The sequence below is a fragment of the Vicia villosa genome, linkage group LG3, assembly GCF_029867415.1.
Source record: "Vicia villosa cultivar HV-30 ecotype Madison, WI linkage group LG3, Vvil1.0, whole genome shotgun sequence".
NCBI lineage: Eukaryota > Viridiplantae > Streptophyta > Magnoliopsida > Fabales > Fabaceae > Vicia > Vicia villosa.
In genome coordinates, this window is record NC_081182.1 from 216,865,370 (window position 1) to 216,883,782 (window position 18,413).

An 18,413-nucleotide genomic window follows, 5' to 3' on the forward strand; every position below is an offset into this window, starting at 1 on the left:
AGAAATTGAAGATAAAGAGAGTCGATAAGTGCCGTAAAACTATACAAAAAATAACTACAATTTTGCACTTACCAATATACTCATCAACTAAATAATGCATATTTTCTAAAAAAACAAAATCGTGAAACCTAAAACAAACAATATCTCATAACTACACTAAAACGAACTTAGATTGAGTCGAACAAATTTCATAAAAAATTTAAATAGTATAAATCCTAAAAATATCTTAAAACATATCTACTCAGAATAAAATCATAATTACATTATACTACTATTAGAAAAAGAAAAAGAAAACAAATTTAATGATGTAAGAATTTAATCATTTTCAAAACAAAAACTAAATGAACAAGATCTTATTTAATTATATAATTTAGAGTCCAAAAAAAAGCATATATATGAAGTTGATGATTAATAGAGTTGGAGAAAATGATAGGTGGTGGTATCCCATAGGCAAACTCTCCGCCACCTCCTCCTCTCCTCCTATTCTATTTCTCTCTCTTTCTCTCTCTAAACTCTCTCTCTCCTCAAGTACGTTCCATTTTTCTTTCTCTTTTTTCTCTCTTCCACTTTCACTCACTCCCTTGTAACTCTCTCTGTGTTTCTCTCTCAAAACAACCCAATGTTGTGCTCTTTCTTCGCTCGGATCATTCTTCTACTCCTTCGCAAACTACGGTCAGGATCCATTTTCAATTCAATCCTTCTATTTATGGATTCATCGGAATTGCTCTCTCTCTCTCTCTCTCTCTCTCTGTGATTGTTGTTGCATTCAATGCTATTATCACACTTGATTATTGATTTGATTCATTTTTTGTTTTTTGATTTATTGAAATTTTTATGTGTGATTTTCAGGAACACTGTTTTCACTGTTTCGTTCAGTTTGTAGCTTAATTGGGGATTTGGATCTTAAATTCATTACTATTACTTTCTATTCAGGTAGAAATTTTTTCACTCTTTTTTTTATTTTTATGTTACTTTCCTTTGATAGTAATTTATTTAATATTTTATGCTTGTTGATGTGAAAAACATGAGAGTTATTTATTAATTAGATGGATAATGATTTGTATTTATTAATTTTTTAATGATTGTGTTTCATGTTGTTGTTTAATATGAAGCACTGACACCTGAAATACAATACCGACACTGAGACGTTTGAAAAAAATGAATAAATTGAACGTAATTACAAGTGTGGGTGTCGGTTTTAGACACTGACACGGACACACTTTTTTCAGAGGTGCCGGTGCTACTGGGGTTGTAAACCGGTATTAGAATGATGGATTTGTATGGGAAATGGATTATGTGTTAAAGGGTATGTATGATTAAGGGATTGAGAATTTTTTGTTTGATGATGTTGGTGTATTTATTTTACTTCCTGATTTGGTAAGGCATAATTAATATGATTTGAAACTGTAGTAATCATAGTTGGTTTCATTTTAGTGTTGTTTAATAGTTTATGCTTGTTGATGTAAAACATGGGAGTGATATTAATTACATGGATGATAATTTGTATTTGACTATTTGTTAGTAATTTTGTGGTAATTGTGTTTCATGATGTTGTAAACTAGTGTTAGGATGATGGATTTGTGTGGGAAATGGATTATGTGTTTAAGGGTATGTATGATTAAGGGATTGGGAGTTTTTGTTTGATGATGTTGCTGTATTTATTTTACTTCCTAATTTGGTAAGGCATAATTAATATGATTTGAAACTGCAATAATAGTTGGTTTTAAGTGGTTTCTTTCATGATTTCTCAGAGCTTTTATTTCATAGACAGAAACTTAAATTGTCATACATCTTAAAGGATGGATTGGCTTGGCTTTTATTGTGTTTTCAATTATTTCCCTTTCCATTTAAGAATTGTGTTAGCTTTGTTTGTATTTGAGACACCTTGATAAAGGTCATTGAATTGAATATCATTCTGTTTGTGTCTTGGTGTGTCCCTGTCCCGGTCCCGCACACAAAGTTAAGATCTTAAAAATGGGACAAAAAATTTAGGGCATTAATTGATTTTTTTTGTAAGGTTTTCATTTTTTTTTTTGGCATTTTAGCTAATTTAATTTGTGGTTGTAAAATGATTTGTAGACTATTGTTTAAGAGATGAGTCGTGTGAAAAAGGAGAATGAAGATGATATGCGCTGCAATGATCAATCACAGTCGCGGTTGAATGGTGAGGGTAACAGGGGAAGTGTTGGTGTTGGTGGTGGAGTTGTTCTGAAGAAAGGGCCGTGGACAGTTGCAGAAGATACTATTTTGATTGAATATGTCCAGAAGCATGGCGAGGGGAACTGGAATGCTGTTCAGAAGCATTCGGGCCTGTTTCGATGTGGAAAAAGCTGCCGACTGAGATGGGCGAATCACTTAAGGCCAAATTTAAAGAAAGGGTCATTTACTGCAGATGAGGAGCAGTTGATTGCTCAACTCCATTTAGAAATGGGAAACAGATGGGCACGTATGGCAGCGCACGTAAGCACACTTTGTCTTTGTCGTTACCTTACATTTTTAGTTTTGTTGTTCCAATTTTTCTGTTCCTTTTGGTTTTTTGTTTAATATATGAATATGCTTTTTTCCATAGTTGATGTCAGTGATGTTTTACATCTGCATTGTATCCTCTTTATGATTATCCTGTTTTTTTTTAACTTGTCCCTAACTATATCAAACAGGCTAGTTTGATTTATGCAACTCAGCACTGTTCAACAACAAACATACAGATAAAAGAATGAAGTTCGATATTTAAATAATCTAAATATGTATGGTTTCATCTTTATAGCTTGTGATGCAACTAACACTTATAGGGTATATATACAGTTTACTTGTCAGGTGATCACATCATACTTGATTTTGTGGTCTTCTGCTGCTTAAAAAGGTTCTTATGTAGCTAAATGAAATGACAATTATATCACCTAAGGTAAGAGGTGATAGATCAATCATATAAATAAAAATGGTTGTCTCTAAAATAAGAGGTGCACTTTAGAGGATAAAGTATATCTTTATAGCTGTTGATCTGAAAATAATCCATTGAGATTTTAACAATAACCTTTGATTTAATAAAATAATGGTTATTACCCCACACTTTTGGTAATCTTTGTAAAATGGAGGATAATTGCTAGATTTAGATTTCAGATAAAAGCTTTTAATAAAATGTCTTAAATAATTCTGGACATTTTGGTTTTTCAAATAAAGGAGAACTATCATCCACCAGAGGGGGAAAAGGTTATTAATCCTCAACAAAATTGCTTCTATTACCGCATAGTAATTTTCCTAATCCATGATTATTTTGATGATTGATTTCTTTTGCTTGTAGTTACCTGGTCGTACGGATAACGAAATAAAGAACTACTGGAATACCAGGACCAAGAGGCGTAATCGGGCTGGCTTGCCACTTTATCCTCCAGAAGTGCGAAAAAAGCAAGGGAGTCAACGTGGCCAAGACACTGTTGGAATCGATAATGGTGATAGAGGGCATCATGGTTTCTTGCCGAAAAACAACTATGAGATGCATGATGTAATGTTTGAAAATTTGAAAGAAAATCAAGGAATTTTGCCTATTACAGCTGTGCCTGAGAATCCTGATATTTCTGCAAATAGCATTCTGCTAAACAGTCTTGATTCTCCTCCATATTGTAATTCTGTGCCATCAACACTACCTAACCATCACCATCTTCGAGAATCAACGATGTCTTTTCTTGGTTCAAGTGGAACGAACAAGAATTGGTTTTATCCACTTTACCATGTTCAGGATCATAGTTCTGATAAGATTGTACAATCATTCGGTTTGCATTCTCCGCTTGATCCTGGTTTCTCCTCACATAACTCAATGTATTACCGCCATTCCTTATCAAATGGCAATTCCTCCACTTCTAAGCCGACATCCAAGGCTGTGAAGTTGGAGCTCCCTTCACTCCAATATCCAGAAACCGGCTTTGGTGGCTGGGGAAGTACTTTTCCCTCACCTCCATTGAATGAGTCTGTTGATGTATTCAATCAGTCTCCTCTGCCACATGGTGCGCTAGAGTCCGGTTGTTCTTCCCCACGTAATAGTGGGACACTCGAGGACATAATTTATCAGAAGAAGACTCTTCCAAATTCAATGAACAACTGTTCTGACAAGAGTTCACATTCATCTACTGCAACTCCTGTTGAAAGAGCTGAGAGTTCTGCTTTGAACATGAATGAAACAGAATGGGAAGATTACACTGACCATGCATCTTCCTTTGGTGCAACCTCAATCCTGAATGAGTGTCATGCTGTTAACACCAACGCAAACTCGTGGGATAAATTGACACCTGCTCAGAACTTTAATGGTTAGTACCTTTTTAAATTTGCGCCCACTTCCACGCGCACGTTTATCACCATGCAAGATTTCACAAATACTTTTTATACTAATTGCTTTATTATATACTCCATTGTTTCATTTGCAAAATACATTCTTAAAATCAGTACTAGATTTCCCCTTTAATTTCTGTTTTTTCCTTGCAAAAGTTGTGATGTTAGAAATTTCTGCAGGCAACAATGTGAAATATGAGCCTGTTGACCAAGTTTGTACCCCAAAGAGCGAAAATCAAGGTATGTCTATGTTGAACATCACTTGGCCAGATGTATTGTTAGCTTCAGATTGGCATGAGCAGTGCTATGGGCATGAGAAGAACATGACTGAGGCCGGTGACAACCTAACCGATTATAAACATGTGGCTGGTGGGACTTATTCTTCAAGTACAGGGGGTTGCTTTATGCACATGGCATAACATGCTTTCTGTCTGAAATATCTGATCTTCATTGAGAAAACAGTTAAAATGAATATTATGAGTTTTTCCTTATGCATTCATGTTAGTCTTTTGACATGAGTACTATTCAGTGTAATATCTTTAGGTGTTGCACTTATTGTAAACAACCTTGAAACTCCTAGGACAGTGTGCTTTTTCAGGTATTTGAATAATTTGTATAATGACATTGACATGGCACATGAAACTTTGGATTGCAAGTTGCTAAATGGAGTGATTATGTTATGTATGTCTTTGCTCATGTTTGCATATTGTGCTGATATTTTGTCATTTGATTTTGACAATGTTATGTGCTGATAATTTGTTTTCATATGCTATTCTGAATGGTTTATAAAAATAAGCTGAAAACAACTTGTAAACATGTCTTAAGTTGTTTTAATAAGTTCTCTCAAACACTGTCACATATATGCTTATGTCAGTAGATAAACTCGAATAAATTATCCAAACATACTCAAATCAAACTTTAGTTTTTGCCGATTTGTAGAAGATGCGTAGGAGACTAGGAGCTACTAATTTGGTCATGACAACATAACACTAATCTCTTGTAAGGCATTATAATTTGAGGTTTTTGCAATTTGCAGTGATGGAACTGCTTCCAATATTTCCACTTTCATCATCTGCTTCTGTAGAGTCCTGCATATCATCTTTTGATTTAGAATAGCTTGACATAGCAATACTGTCTTTTCCCACTATGCAGCCACTGCAACCTTCCTCTATATGTGTTAAGGCTTTGACCACCTAATAATAACAGTATGTATGTTAAGACTTGGATTGGATTGTATTGTTATGTAAACTCTAAAAATGAAATGCTGCAGCTGGATTTTGACAGTACGAAAGATGAAGTGTAGACTTACTGTGTTCATATCCAATCGTTTCTGAGGATCTTTGTTCAGACAATTTCCGGCTAGACGACTCAACCAGAAAAGTTGATGACAGTCATGTGAATCCATTATCCTTCCATCAACAAGTTTTTGACAGTTCCCTTGTCTTAGTAATGGTCTAGCCTGCACACAAAAATGACTAACTAACCTCAATATCAAAATTCTCCGTAACCGAAACCGGAGTTTAAAGTAATGATCGATTCTTACCCATCCCACTAGATTCTTTCCACCAAGTCTTTTGTCTGTAGTCTTCATTCCAGTTATAAGTTCAACTAGAACCACTCCGAAGGAATACACATCTGTTTTATTTGATACTTTACCAAATGCTGCATATTCTGGTGCCCAATATGCCAAATTTCCAGGACATTCTATTGAACATGAGAATTCTTCACTTACAATTTTAGCCAAACCAAAATCACCTAGCTGAAATACATAATGCACTTTTAGAACAACAAAATGGTTAAAAAGAAAAGATACCCAAAAAATGTAAACAAATAACACATAGTTTGATCACGAAATTCGTCTAATTTTGTCTGTCTCTAACTGTAAAGTGTCTGCGGTTAGATATTGATGAATATACTAAATATTTATGTTAAGATTACCAAAACTTCACAATCATGTGTAAGAAGTATGTTGTTTGGTTTTATATCTCTATGTATGATGTTATTCTGATGAAGGTATAACAAGCCTTTGGCAGCTCCATTCGCAACTTTCACCCTATCTTGCCAACAAAGAGGTTTCCGAGAATATTCTGCAATCGCAATTTAAAATCATAATAGTCAGAAAGAGATGCATGAACTCATAGATTTACCAAGGTTTTAATTTTGATGTCGTACGTGATAAATGTTGATCGAGTGAGCCGTTGCAGACGAATTCGTAAACAAGAAACCTATTATTTCCTTCCGAACAAGATCCGAGAAACATGACAACATTCTCATGTCTTGCTTTTGTTAATGCATCGACTTCGGACTTAAACTCCTTCTCTTGTTTGTGATTCGCATGAATGCATTGCTTAACAGCAATCTTCTGTCCAAGAATCTCTCCTTTGTAGACAGAACCAAATCCACCTTCTGATAAAAAATTCTTTATGGAAAAGCCTTGTGTGGCTGCATGCAACTCAGCATATGTGAAGTCTCTTATTGGCCAATCAAGTTTTGGTCTATTGTTGTAGCACATTAAGCAAATGGATTTCAATGGAAATTGTTCAACTGTTTGATTGTGAGAATGAGACATTTTTTGTGAAGAGCAAAGGGAGAGAGAATGTACTATTCACTTTTGGTGGTGTTCTTTGTTTTGAAGGGCTTTATTAGCCTTGAAATTAGAGCCTAGAAATTTGAACTTTGGAAGATACAATGTTGGCACTAGGATTCCAAAAGATGCTTAGTATATGATTCAAGAACTTAGAATATATATATTTACTAGTTGATATGGAATTTAGTTTATTGATTCTTTTTTATGGAATCTTAGAATTGTCTACTTTTAGTTTTGTTCATGTTTTAAAAATCAAACTGGTTCAATTGGTTAAACTTTTTTATGAATAAAAATCGGAGAAATGACTTCTCTATAGTCAAATAGTAACGGGAAAAAATCTTAACCATTGATATGTCAAAAATAACTTTTATATATTTATTGAATATTAAATTTGTACCATTTGATTTCAATCGCATAACCTATACCGCACTTAGTGTCTTAATGCGTGGTCTTTTAACGCAAAGAATCATGGTCTGTAGATTGGGTATTTGTTGCACGCAACGATAGAAATTGATTCCAACTTGATTCCATTGGTTAAACTTTGAATTGATTTTTATTAATATTTCAGTTATGTTGGTTTATAAGTTACAATTTATTTTTGATTGACTCAAATGGTTTAAGGTGGTTGAACTACAAATTTATTTTTGATAATAAGGAGAATTTGATTCTTTTTAGACCTAATCATAGTCTCTTTATTTATTTATTTCTACATTTAAAAATCAATTAATCAAAAATTTATTTTATCAATTAACTATTTTGATCTTAAATATAGGAGACATTTAAACTAACAAAAATTATAATATTTAATCAAAATTTTAAATTAAATACATCCATTTATTATTGTTAATTTGAACTTTTACTCTAGATCACTAATGTCACACTTAATGCCCTCAATATTGTTTGCTTAAATTGTTCAAATAAATCCAACCAACTTGATTCAAATTATTTAAGATCCAATGTGACTTTTATATTTCAAGAAAAAACATAATTTGTTTTGGTTATACTTGTGATCAAGAATATTCATCTACTTGGAAAAAAAATTGTGACTTTCTAAGTATGGAATAGAATTCTTGAAGCAACATAGTGCAAAACGAAGAAAACTCCAAAGAATTTTGGTGATATCTATTTGGAGTTACATATTCTATTATCTCTTAATTTTTTTTAGAAGGGGTAGAGTCGTTAGAGAAACATTGTTGAAGACTATTATTGACAATTTCTATACAAGATTCGAATATACTTACAATAACAATGTTGAAGATTAGCACATTAATCTCTTGGAAATCATCACAAATTGCAAGTTTTCATATATGTTTTAATAATGTTTAGAAATGTTAGATTCAATTTGGTAATGTTTGTTACTTTCAATCATTTTGTGATAGGCCAAAAGAAATTGTACACTTTTGTCCTTTGGATTTGTTCAACAAGTTTTTTTTAAGTTGTATTCTAAAAAGTTTTTTAAGCAACAAATATTTACTCACATCTCAATTAGGTCGGTACTCCTGCACTTATATCTCAATTAAATATTATTAAAATAAAAGGAAAAAGAAAATTTTGGGAGGGCTAAATAAAATGTTGATTTTTTTAAATAACTATTTTAAAAAAAAATCATATTTTTAAATGTATTACCAAACTAATCATTGTCTATAACGCATTTTGGCGCATGCACTTATGTCATGTCATAGGCAATGTCACATGCACTATAACATTAGCACCATGTGCCACACATGTTGGCTTATGTTGTTTTATTTTTTTTTTTCTTTCATTTTTTAAATTTATTTTAACCAAAAAAATATTAAATAGAAAAGATTAAATTATAATATTATTACAAAAAACTTACACAACGATTTAAGATTTTTAATGACCCCCTCGATCCAAATGTCTATTGGTTCCATAATGGCCCTCGTGTTTGCCTTCGGGCCTAAATTAATTTCTCTGAGATGTTTGGAGTCTCTTAATATTCACCTAAGTCAGAGGTGTTTGTTGGGAGGGTCCTGAGGTATTAGTGTTATCTAACAAATTATCGATCATATCTCCATGAGGGCGACGTTATCGTAATCAAATTCGGTGTCCATGTTGTCGTAGTTGGTTTGTGTTGGTTGGGTTACATATGGACGAAGTGGTTGGTCGAATTAAGACATTGAATCACTTTGGAAACGAAGCAATGGTTCTTGTTGTGTTTGAAAAACACATATTGGTTGGGTGTTTTAGCGGTGTGATGTTTGGTTGTATATTGGTTGGGTGCAATGGCTGGATGTGGTGGTATCATATGTGTCATCGGTGTTGTGGCAAGATGCGGTTGGTGGCGGTATGGGTCATGCTCTTAGTTTTATGTTTGGGTGTGTGGCATGAATTGGTCGCGGGTTTGGGTGTATGTGGTTTCGAAAGGTTGTTAGGTTTGGGTGGGTTGACAATGTTGTTTAGTTTGGTAAGGTTGTGGGGTTGGTTCTTGGGCGTATGATGACTAAGTTTGTTGGCGTGGGTTGATCAAATATATCAGGTGAGAAGGAAACAAATTTGTTGAAACTAATGTATACCAATTCATATAATTTCGAGTTGGTCTAACATCTTTATGCATGATTGGTTCGTTTATGCCCAGTTAATGTCAGTGCCTCCATTAACGACACACATCCATAGAGAAGTCTTTTAAATCTCTATATCTTCGTTGGTCACTGACTCTTAATTGATGTCATTCTCCCAAACACGTCGGGGGATCTAGAATTTGTTGTTGCATATCGAACTGCAGTTTCACCTGGTCATTCTGGTGCATCTCCACAGTAGTGAACCTGATGATTGTTGTTTTTGCAATCCAAACTGCAACATCCTTGAGGTTAATCTCATGGTGGAGACTCAGTTACGGCTTTCAAACAAACTGTAAAGGAAAAATATATTATTAGAAGATTAGTAAATTGGTAATATTAAACTAAATTAATGAGATGCATAATTATTTAGTTGTAATACATTTTCGGGTCCAATATGATCCAAAATATTTCGATAGAACGTTATAGCGTCTTTAGGATTTTTGTTGTAGTTCATCCCTAGAACGCACCACATAAACCAAAAATAGTTAAAATAAATTAATTATCGTTGTTTATAGTATAAAGTAAGTAAGTTGAATAATGACATAAACTTACTTTGTCGCGTAGGAGAATGTGAAGGCGTTCTCGTTGACGGGAGCAAGTGTCGGCATTCTTGATCGTATTAAAGGTTAGTTCAATGTACATGAGACAATGGACCATAACGAGGGGGAGGCTAAGGGGATACTATTGGGTCAAACTACATAGAGGTTGGTGCGACTCTGGAAAGTTTCAAACCTTTCGTATGCCTTGCTCCCATGTCATAGTGGCATGTTCACATGCTCTCCAAGACCCTTCGAAACATCTGCCCCCATTTACAAAGTCAGAAACGTATTCAATGTGTACATCAATAGCTTCTCGGTGGTAGCCAAGGAGGATTATTGACCTACTTATAGGGAGACATTGTTTGGCACAATGAGCATATGCAAAGGAAGAAAAATGGTCGCCCTAACAGCATGCATATTCGAATTGAAATGGATACCACAAATAAAATGGTAAAGTTTTGCAGTACATGCAGTCAACTCGAACACAATCAAAAAATTATCCTAAGCTCCACAACATAAATATTGTATACCACTTTTAATATGTAATTTTTTATTGTAACCATTCTGTTTCATATTAAATTCAACTTTCATTTAATATTCTAGACAACATTGAGGTACAACAAAATAAAGACAACCACACTTAAAACAACAACACAATAAACAAATAAAACAACTAAACACATCAACATATCTAAGAGATTACAACCATCAAGACAATATCAGTTGATCCATGCATCATAATACCGACATCCTTGTCGGTTTTAACATGCTCCCACATACGAGTTTATCCATTTTAGTTGAACACCGTAACAAGCCTACCAAATCTTCTAATCTTTTTACTGTCAGGAATGTTTCCATCTAATCAATGGATCAAGTTTCCCTGAAAATGCTCGAAAGTTTTTGTGTTCCAAAGTCGTATCTTCATCGAGACTTGTTGGCGAAAAAATAAGTTGAGTATTTCTTTTGAAAATGTAAGATATTTTTTGAAGAAACGTTTTAAGAGTAAAATGAGGAGATGGGTGATAAATAGTGAAAATGAATGGCTTATTTATAAAAAAATAAAACAACATAGGAGTTAACATGTATGATGCAAGCTCCTAATGATATAATGCATGAGCCACTGCCTCTGACATGACATAGGTGCATGCGCCACAACAGAAGGTACCTCTGTAAAAATTAGAGTGCATGCACCACAAGAAGTGACGCATCCTCTACGAGTCAATTTTTTTGGTTTGAAAAGCAGTTAATTTGATGATAATATATATGAAAACATGGTTATTTTATTTTAAAAAAGAAGTGGTTATTTTAAAAAAAAATCAAAATGCCGGCAATATATCTTATAAAAACTTTGTTAAAAAAAATTCAATGAAGAAAGAAAGTGGGTCCTTTGAATACAAGAAATAATCATTATTTAAGCCTAAATTCACAAAAGGTCAAACTTATTAGGATTGTAAACTTCAAAAACACTACTAGGAACATGCTCCCACCAAACAAGATTATAACCATTCAAATCAAAGTAGGCAATCTTGTTAACACACTAGTTCCCTTCACTATTAAACCATAAAATACATATGTTTGAGAACTTCTAATAAATTAAAGCATCTAATTCTGAGATTCCATGAAACAAATCAAAACATGAAAAATTTATGATTATTTTCTAGAAAAATGCCTTTCAACATGACACACAAGTATAATTTTATTGAGTGTGTGAAACACTTGAGACAATAAGAGACTATGGAAGCTGCTGGATCAACACATTCTAGCACAAAAGAACCACCTCAACACTATCATTAAGGTGGAAAATTTATTTGTTTCAATAATCTAAACTCAAATTCTATCTTATTTATTTCTTCTGATATAGTCTAGCAGTACCATCTAAGAGTTGTTGAGTAAACCAATTCTGTATGTTACCATTTCTGCATCCCTTTCACAATGTGCTTCGTAATCACTATACGATTCATCCGAAAACTGAAACGAGTTTGAGCCGCTCGAACACATGCTTTTAATCGGAGGAGATGGTGGCTGCCTCACACTCATATGTCTCATCTGACTAATGGTATCATTTCCTTCTATGGATTCTGAAATCGTGCTTAGTAACTCGCTGTCCTCCTCAAAGTTTCCGTGTATAATATCTTCATTTTCATCGAATTCTGATTCACTATAAGATGAATCTGACCTTGCAGGCGAGTAATCTCCCGTTCCAATGTCACACGTGTTTCCTTCCGAAATGTCACTCAATGCATTAACAATCTGTTGCAATAAAAAATGGTAAAACTTCAAAATCTTTCTTTTTGAGGCTATAATAGGCCGTAGACAAGACTCAGGCCTTACAAATTCATCGTAGCCAGACTCAGGCCTTCTAAAGCCTGTTCTGGCCTGATCATATTTGTTTACTTACCGCAACCATACTTAGCCTTTTCTTAGGATCCTTGCTTAGACATTTCTCAGCTAGTCTTATCATCCAAAATAATTGATGGTAATCATGGCTATCAATGATCCTTTCATCAATTAGATCTGGATAATTTCTTTCTCTTAAAAGTGGCCTTGCCTACAAAAAGAAACTCACAATTAGAATAATATTGCACTTAGAAATTTTTTGTTACTTTGGTCACAAGTTTCCTATGAGGCATTGAAATAGACACGGACACCAAAGATGACATTAACATTATGCGATTAGGACTTACCCCGACAACAAACACAATATTGACACTACATACCAAGGACACTTTCTAGGTGATTGAATGGAATCATGTATGTTGGTGTCGGACACGTCATGTGTCAAATACCAGAACGCCTTCGATCTGTAGTGTCGGTGCTATATTTAAAACACTTAAATAGAAAATTTCATGGTATTGTTATTATGATTGTTTGTTACCCATCCGACGAGGCTTCTTCCTCCAAGTCTTTTGTCTGTAGTTCTCATTCCAGTGATAAGCTGTAGTAGAACCACTCCAAAAGAATATACATCGGTTCTACTCGACACTTTGCCATATTCGGCATATTCTGGTGCCAAATAACCCCAGGTACCAACAACTTCCGTCGAGTGTGTCAAATCTTTGTTGTGAGTTCTTGCTAGTCCAAAATCTCCTATCTAATAAATTCATCATGAAAGAAACTTATTAGCCTTAACAAAGTTCATTTGTGTGTCGATGTTTTTATTGCCAAAAGTTGATGTATTACCAATGGTTGATGATCATGTGTTACAAGAATATTATTTGGTCTGACATCTCTGTGTATGATGTTATTTTTGTGCAAGTATAGTAAGCCTTTGGCCGCTCCAATAGCTACTTTGATCCTATCTTCCCAAGTAAGAGGCGATCTTGAGTGTTCTGCATCAATTTTCAAGAGGTTAGTCTCTCAGATACTTGAAATCGTTTAAAACTCCAATGGCATCATATGTCGCCTTTCTGAAGTAAATTCACAATCTCTCTCGTCTTCTCGGCTAAGAAGGTGACTTGATTGTTACCGGTTCAACAAAAATAAGGAAAAACAAATATGTTTTCCATGTTTTTGTCAAACCGACCCATATCAGGCCACCATCTCAGCCATAAGACGAGAAGGACTATGAACGTGTCGTCAAATTACTCAACTAAAGCCTTGTTTGCTTACCGGAGAGATGTTGATCAAGTGAGCCATTGCAGACATATTCATAAACAAGAAGCCTATTATTCCCTTCTGAACATGAACCTAAAAGCATGACCACATTTTCATGTCTTGCTCTTCTAAGTACATTGACTTCAGACCTAAACTCCTTCTCTCCTTGAAAGCTTGCACTTTTATGTTGCTTAACCGCAATTGTCATTCCGTTTAGTTGTCCTTTGTAGACCGATCCAAACCCACCTTCCGACAGAAAGTTCTTAGCAGAAAATCCCTGCGTAGCAGCGTAGAGCTCCAAGTAACTGAAGTCTCTTTTCGATCCGATTTTCAGTCTTTTATTGTTGCATACCGAACAAGCTGGATTTGTGAACTCCTCCTCCATATTATATGCTGCATTCTCAATTTGTATCTCCTTTTGATTTACTTCTGTTCCGTTCGATTCTTGATTTTCACATATATGAAATAGTGATCGTCTCTCTTGTTTTTCTTGCTCCGCAAGAAACTCTCCCATTTGGTATTTCTGAAGGACGTATTCTGAACTTCCAACGCCAGAAGTAGATGCATTATCGGTACTTGAAACTCCGGACGTGAAAAGATCGGTAGACGAAGACTTGGACACTGCTCAATCAATCATTGGTCATTATCAGTTGTTATACTACTTAATCATCCAAAATTCAAATGCATATCATAACAATTAACAAATACTTACTCTGAAGAGAAACTCCATCGTCTTCACTTCCCGGTATCATTTCTGAATAGCTTACATTTTCTTGCCTTTCAGAAAATTTCGAAGCTAATGATTTCGGATCTTTCAGCTTTTCAATGGAGTTATCGCTTGTTATCCTATACATACCACAAGGGATCCTGTCCATGAAATTCTTCATGTTTCTGTGGATATACCTGCAGGTAAAAGGCTATAAATCTGAATAACAGCTTTTCAATGAACGAAAAACTTTTCGACTATGGCAAAAAATTGATTTGGAAGTCAGAAACTTACCTATCAAGTATCAAAGTTGTAGGTTGAAATTTAGTTGCAGCCTCAGAAATCACCTGAGGAGCTGGTCCTGCATGCACTTCTAGTTGGAATTCAATCTGAAGAATATCATTTTCATTAGAATAATTTCAATACTCATTTTTTTCATAAACACGACCGTCTTTGAGGGTCTGCATGGTGGGCTGCCGCACAGGCTCAAAATTTTCCACGATTAAACCAGGGCTAACTAATTAAGGCCTCATAAAATATTTATCATGGTTAAACGTAACTAAATAGTGCCTCTATTATTTTTTTCACTATTGAACCGTGACTAGTCTACACATAGCCTCTAAAAACTTAAGACGGCCATGTTCATAAATTTAACAGTTCTTTTTTTCCTTTTTACTTGTAAAACAAGTAACTGGTTTCTAGCTATATATACATATATATGGAGGATTAATATGCTAACCTTATTGATTTGACAATACTTAGAGAGCTTGTTGATATACCGATTCATCGGATAGTCATTCTTTCTCTTGCTAAAGTTTTCTTCAATAATTTTCTTGTTCGTTGAAACAAAATAACTCGAATCAACTGTGACCATGTATCCCACTAAAGAGAGGAAACAAAAAAGAGTTAGGTCTTAGTTATACTAATTATATCAACTATCAAGAATTGAAATAGGTACTATTTTTTCGTATAGACATGCGAATCCTCGTGTCGACAGAGAAAAAAAAAGAATCCTTACAACTCTTTCTTCCAAAGAAAGAAAACATACTAGGACTGCTAAACCAGTTAAGAATGGCAACAATTATAAGCTGATCTCCAGCTTTAACTGCTAGCTTTTTGAGGACCTTTTCTATTGCCTTTAAACCAACATCTCTTGATGCATCTTGGATCACCACTATTGTTTGACTTTCTGTACTCATCTTAACTAAAACACTTTTTCTTCACCAAAAGTATTAAAAAAAAAACTGTAAAGAGAGATTTTATATGTAGTTTTTCAATGCAAAAACATCCTTAAAAACAAAAATTATACATACATTATCCTTAAACCCTACATGTCTTTTTGTTTATGAAGAAAATTAAAAGGGTTGCATGTTATATATACAATGATAAAAGGAGAAAAAATTTAATGGTGGAGGAATGTTGATATCAAACATAAGAATATTTATTAAAAAAAACCATCCACATTTATTATTTCTTGGCATGCACTTATGCTTATAAAGGATGAATGACATTAGAGCATAAGAAGGGAAAGAGTGGTGATGAATCACATTAGAGCACAAGAGAGGTTGGTTAGCAATGGCATATTCTAGGATATCCCTTGAAAGGGCCCTCAAATTTTCTCTAATTAAAGAGAAGCAAGGTGAATTTATTGGCTAATAATCTTGTGAATTAGTGAATACTATATTATTTCAAGTTTTTTTTTATTTTATTTATTGAATACACTTTTGTTAGCATATAGCTGGATTCATAACATAAGAGAGACAAAAAGAATTGAGGGAATGTAGATGAAATCAATGTATATGTTTTAACAAAAAAAAAGTTTTTTAATGAAGATGGTTATGTCTAGGTATTAGGTAGCCAAAAGATACTTATTTTATTTTACTTTTAAATGTATGATTAATCATTTAAAAAATTAAATATCATAGTTCTAAAATGCCTAGATAATATCTACTTTGGTCTATAATATATATTTGATTTTGAAGGTGTTGTTAAGTGAGTTGCAACCTGGATGGAAATTGGAAACACCCATTTTATATAGTGATGCCATATTATTTCCATAGAAATCATCATTGGATAAGATGCTGGTACATTATATAATCATAAATTTTGACCTAAACTATTTTTCAGATGTAATTATGGAGGTTTATTGATTACAAGAATGACTTTTGTGAAAAAGTAAATCAGATTAAAAATTGTTTTAATCATAATTTAAATTTAAACTCTATTTAACAATTTGTGAAATTTATAATTCAAGTTTGATCACTTAATTAATAATAGAACTTCATGGTACAGTTCACTGAGAAAATCGAACCAAACTAAATCAAATCATAGTAAAAGTTCACTTGAACCGAACCAAACCATTTCAATTTACTCAAAACTAAACCGAATCCAAATTATTAGATTGGTATACTTTTCGAAATTTTGAACTGTATCAAAATTATTTCAATTTATAACTCAAGTTTGATCACTTGATTTAATAATGTCTATCAATTAAACTTATAGTATTGATTACTATAGTGTCCCAATCTTTCTAGTACTGACACCTCTAAAAAAAGATACGCCTGTCAGTATCTGACACCGATACATGTGATAACGTTTAAATGCAGGATTGAAATCAAGTTAAATTGCCATGTCCAGAACATCGAGCAGCAAACCTGTTGGTTTTACTGCTACGAAAGATATATTTGTTTCAGCTATTCGCTTCGCTATGTCTATTCAGGAACCATGTTTCCCATTTGGCGACGAGTTAAGAATCTCTGCTCAAGAGCAAGTTGACAACATGCTAGGAGAAGACGAAGATATTACAGTCGTTATGGCTGACGATGAAGTAAAATCTGTAGTAAGAATCGGTGTTTACAATATCATTCGATTGAAACACACTTGTCGTCGTTGCTGTTGAATCCTTCTCTCGAGTTTGAAACTGCGGCAGATAATACTATAATGAGGAGAGTGTCCGATCTTGAATGGTTGTGTAATGTACTACCAAAGATGGATTTGATGAAATCTTCTGTTACTAATTGGATCGCAATTTCTAGTAAAATTTTGGCAATCATTGAAGACGAAAAGCTTGATCATGTCATGTGGTGATGTGGGATTTGAAAGTAAAGGTGATTGAACTAACATGCAAGGTTTTGGAAGCAGTTAGTTATGGAAGTGTGATTGTTCCAGCTCCGAGTCGGGTGCAATTGCTGAAAACGTGGTTTCCATACGTTCAGAAAATGAAGTCGTTGCTTGATTCGCAAGTCGTTGCAGAGACTGATTTTCGTTACGTAATGGATGAAGATCTGTGTCAGGCAATTGAAGGAGTGATTGTGTCGTTGGTATTGACGTTGCCTTCGAACGATCAAGCGGACATTCTGGCCGACTGGATCGGAAGTAGGGAAGTTGGATATCCTGACTTGAGTGAAGCTTTTGAGGTTTGGTCTTATAGAAGCAAATCTGCCAAGAGGAGATTAGTGGAAGGTTTACATGAAAAAACTGATGCCGCTATCAGCAGCTGAAATTGAAAAAACTATACCAAAAAAATGTCATTTTGAATGCATTTTGTTGTATTTTAGTGTTGTAGGGTTAAATAGTCATTGATTCAACAGATAATTTATATTGTTGTACTGGAAAATGTATACACAACCGTGAAATTCAGGATTTAAATCTGGCGTTGACGTCCAAACTAGCAATATCGGCTTTTATCAGTTAAATTAGGATTTGCTGACATTTAATTTGTATGTTTTCACTAAGCATTTCCGGTAAGAACTCCTATAGTACACAAGCTTAATGTGTTTGTGAGTGAGAGAATTGAAGAGTTGTTAGAGAAATGGTTCTCTGCTGTCATTTTACATTCCCTCAAACGACAAATGAATGATAGTAATCACGAAATAATGAACAATCTATCAAACGACTATTGTGTTAAACTCCCATAGAAAATTCTACCGCAACATATCAAATATTGGAAATACAAAGGTTGGATTATTAATGTGTTAAGAGACATCGAATGATGATGTTAGAATTAACACACTAATACATAATAACATTCTACAAAGAATGTCAAAATCACAATCTATTCGAAGATCATGTATTGATCATAATAATAT

At 33.9% G+C, this 18,413-nt stretch overlaps 3 protein-coding genes and 1 pseudogene across 3 annotated transcripts; 2 read left to right on the plus strand and 2 right to left on the minus strand.

Annotated features, from left to right (window-relative positions):
* The first annotated feature begins 430 nt into the window (after positions 1–430).
* LOC131593569 (transcription factor MYB65-like) lies at positions 431–5,004 on the plus strand. Its single transcript, XM_058866134.1, has 5 exons — positions 431–672; positions 850–933; positions 2,080–2,460; positions 3,299–4,298; positions 4,501–5,004. Exons 3-5 carry the CDS (start codon positions 2,095–2,097, stop codon positions 4,737–4,739), a joined length of 1,605 nt encoding a protein of 534 aa, XP_058722117.1. The 5' UTR covers positions 431–672; positions 850–933; positions 2,080–2,094; the 3' UTR covers positions 4,740–5,004.
* Positions 5,005–5,327: 323 nt separating this feature from the next.
* On the minus strand, positions 5,328–6,889 carry LOC131659948 (proline-rich receptor-like protein kinase PERK8). The gene is made up of 5 exons (XM_058929057.1): positions 6,493–6,889; positions 6,259–6,407; positions 5,864–6,079; positions 5,630–5,779; positions 5,328–5,513 (listed from the first exon to the last, which is right to left on the minus strand). The coding sequence occupies exons 1-5, from the start codon at positions 6,887–6,889 to the stop codon at positions 5,328–5,330; spliced, it is 1,098 nt and encodes a 365-aa protein (XP_058785040.1).
* A 4,918-nt stretch (positions 6,890–11,807) lies between these two features.
* LOC131657391 (inactive protein kinase SELMODRAFT_444075-like) lies at positions 11,808–15,524 on the minus strand. The gene is made up of 9 exons (XM_058926804.1): positions 15,374–15,524; positions 15,065–15,207; positions 14,620–14,714; positions 14,332–14,522; positions 13,635–14,240; positions 13,206–13,354; positions 12,901–13,116; positions 12,424–12,573; positions 11,808–12,275 (listed from the first exon to the last, which is right to left on the minus strand). Exons 1-9 carry the CDS (start codon positions 15,522–15,524, stop codon positions 11,901–11,903), a joined length of 2,076 nt encoding a protein of 691 aa, XP_058782787.1. The 3' UTR covers positions 11,808–11,900.
* A 1,425-nt stretch (positions 15,525–16,949) lies between these two features.
* On the plus strand, positions 16,950–17,942 carry LOC131657392 (BTB/POZ domain-containing protein At3g05675-like; annotated as a pseudogene).
* Positions 17,943–18,413: the final 471 nt, after the last annotated feature.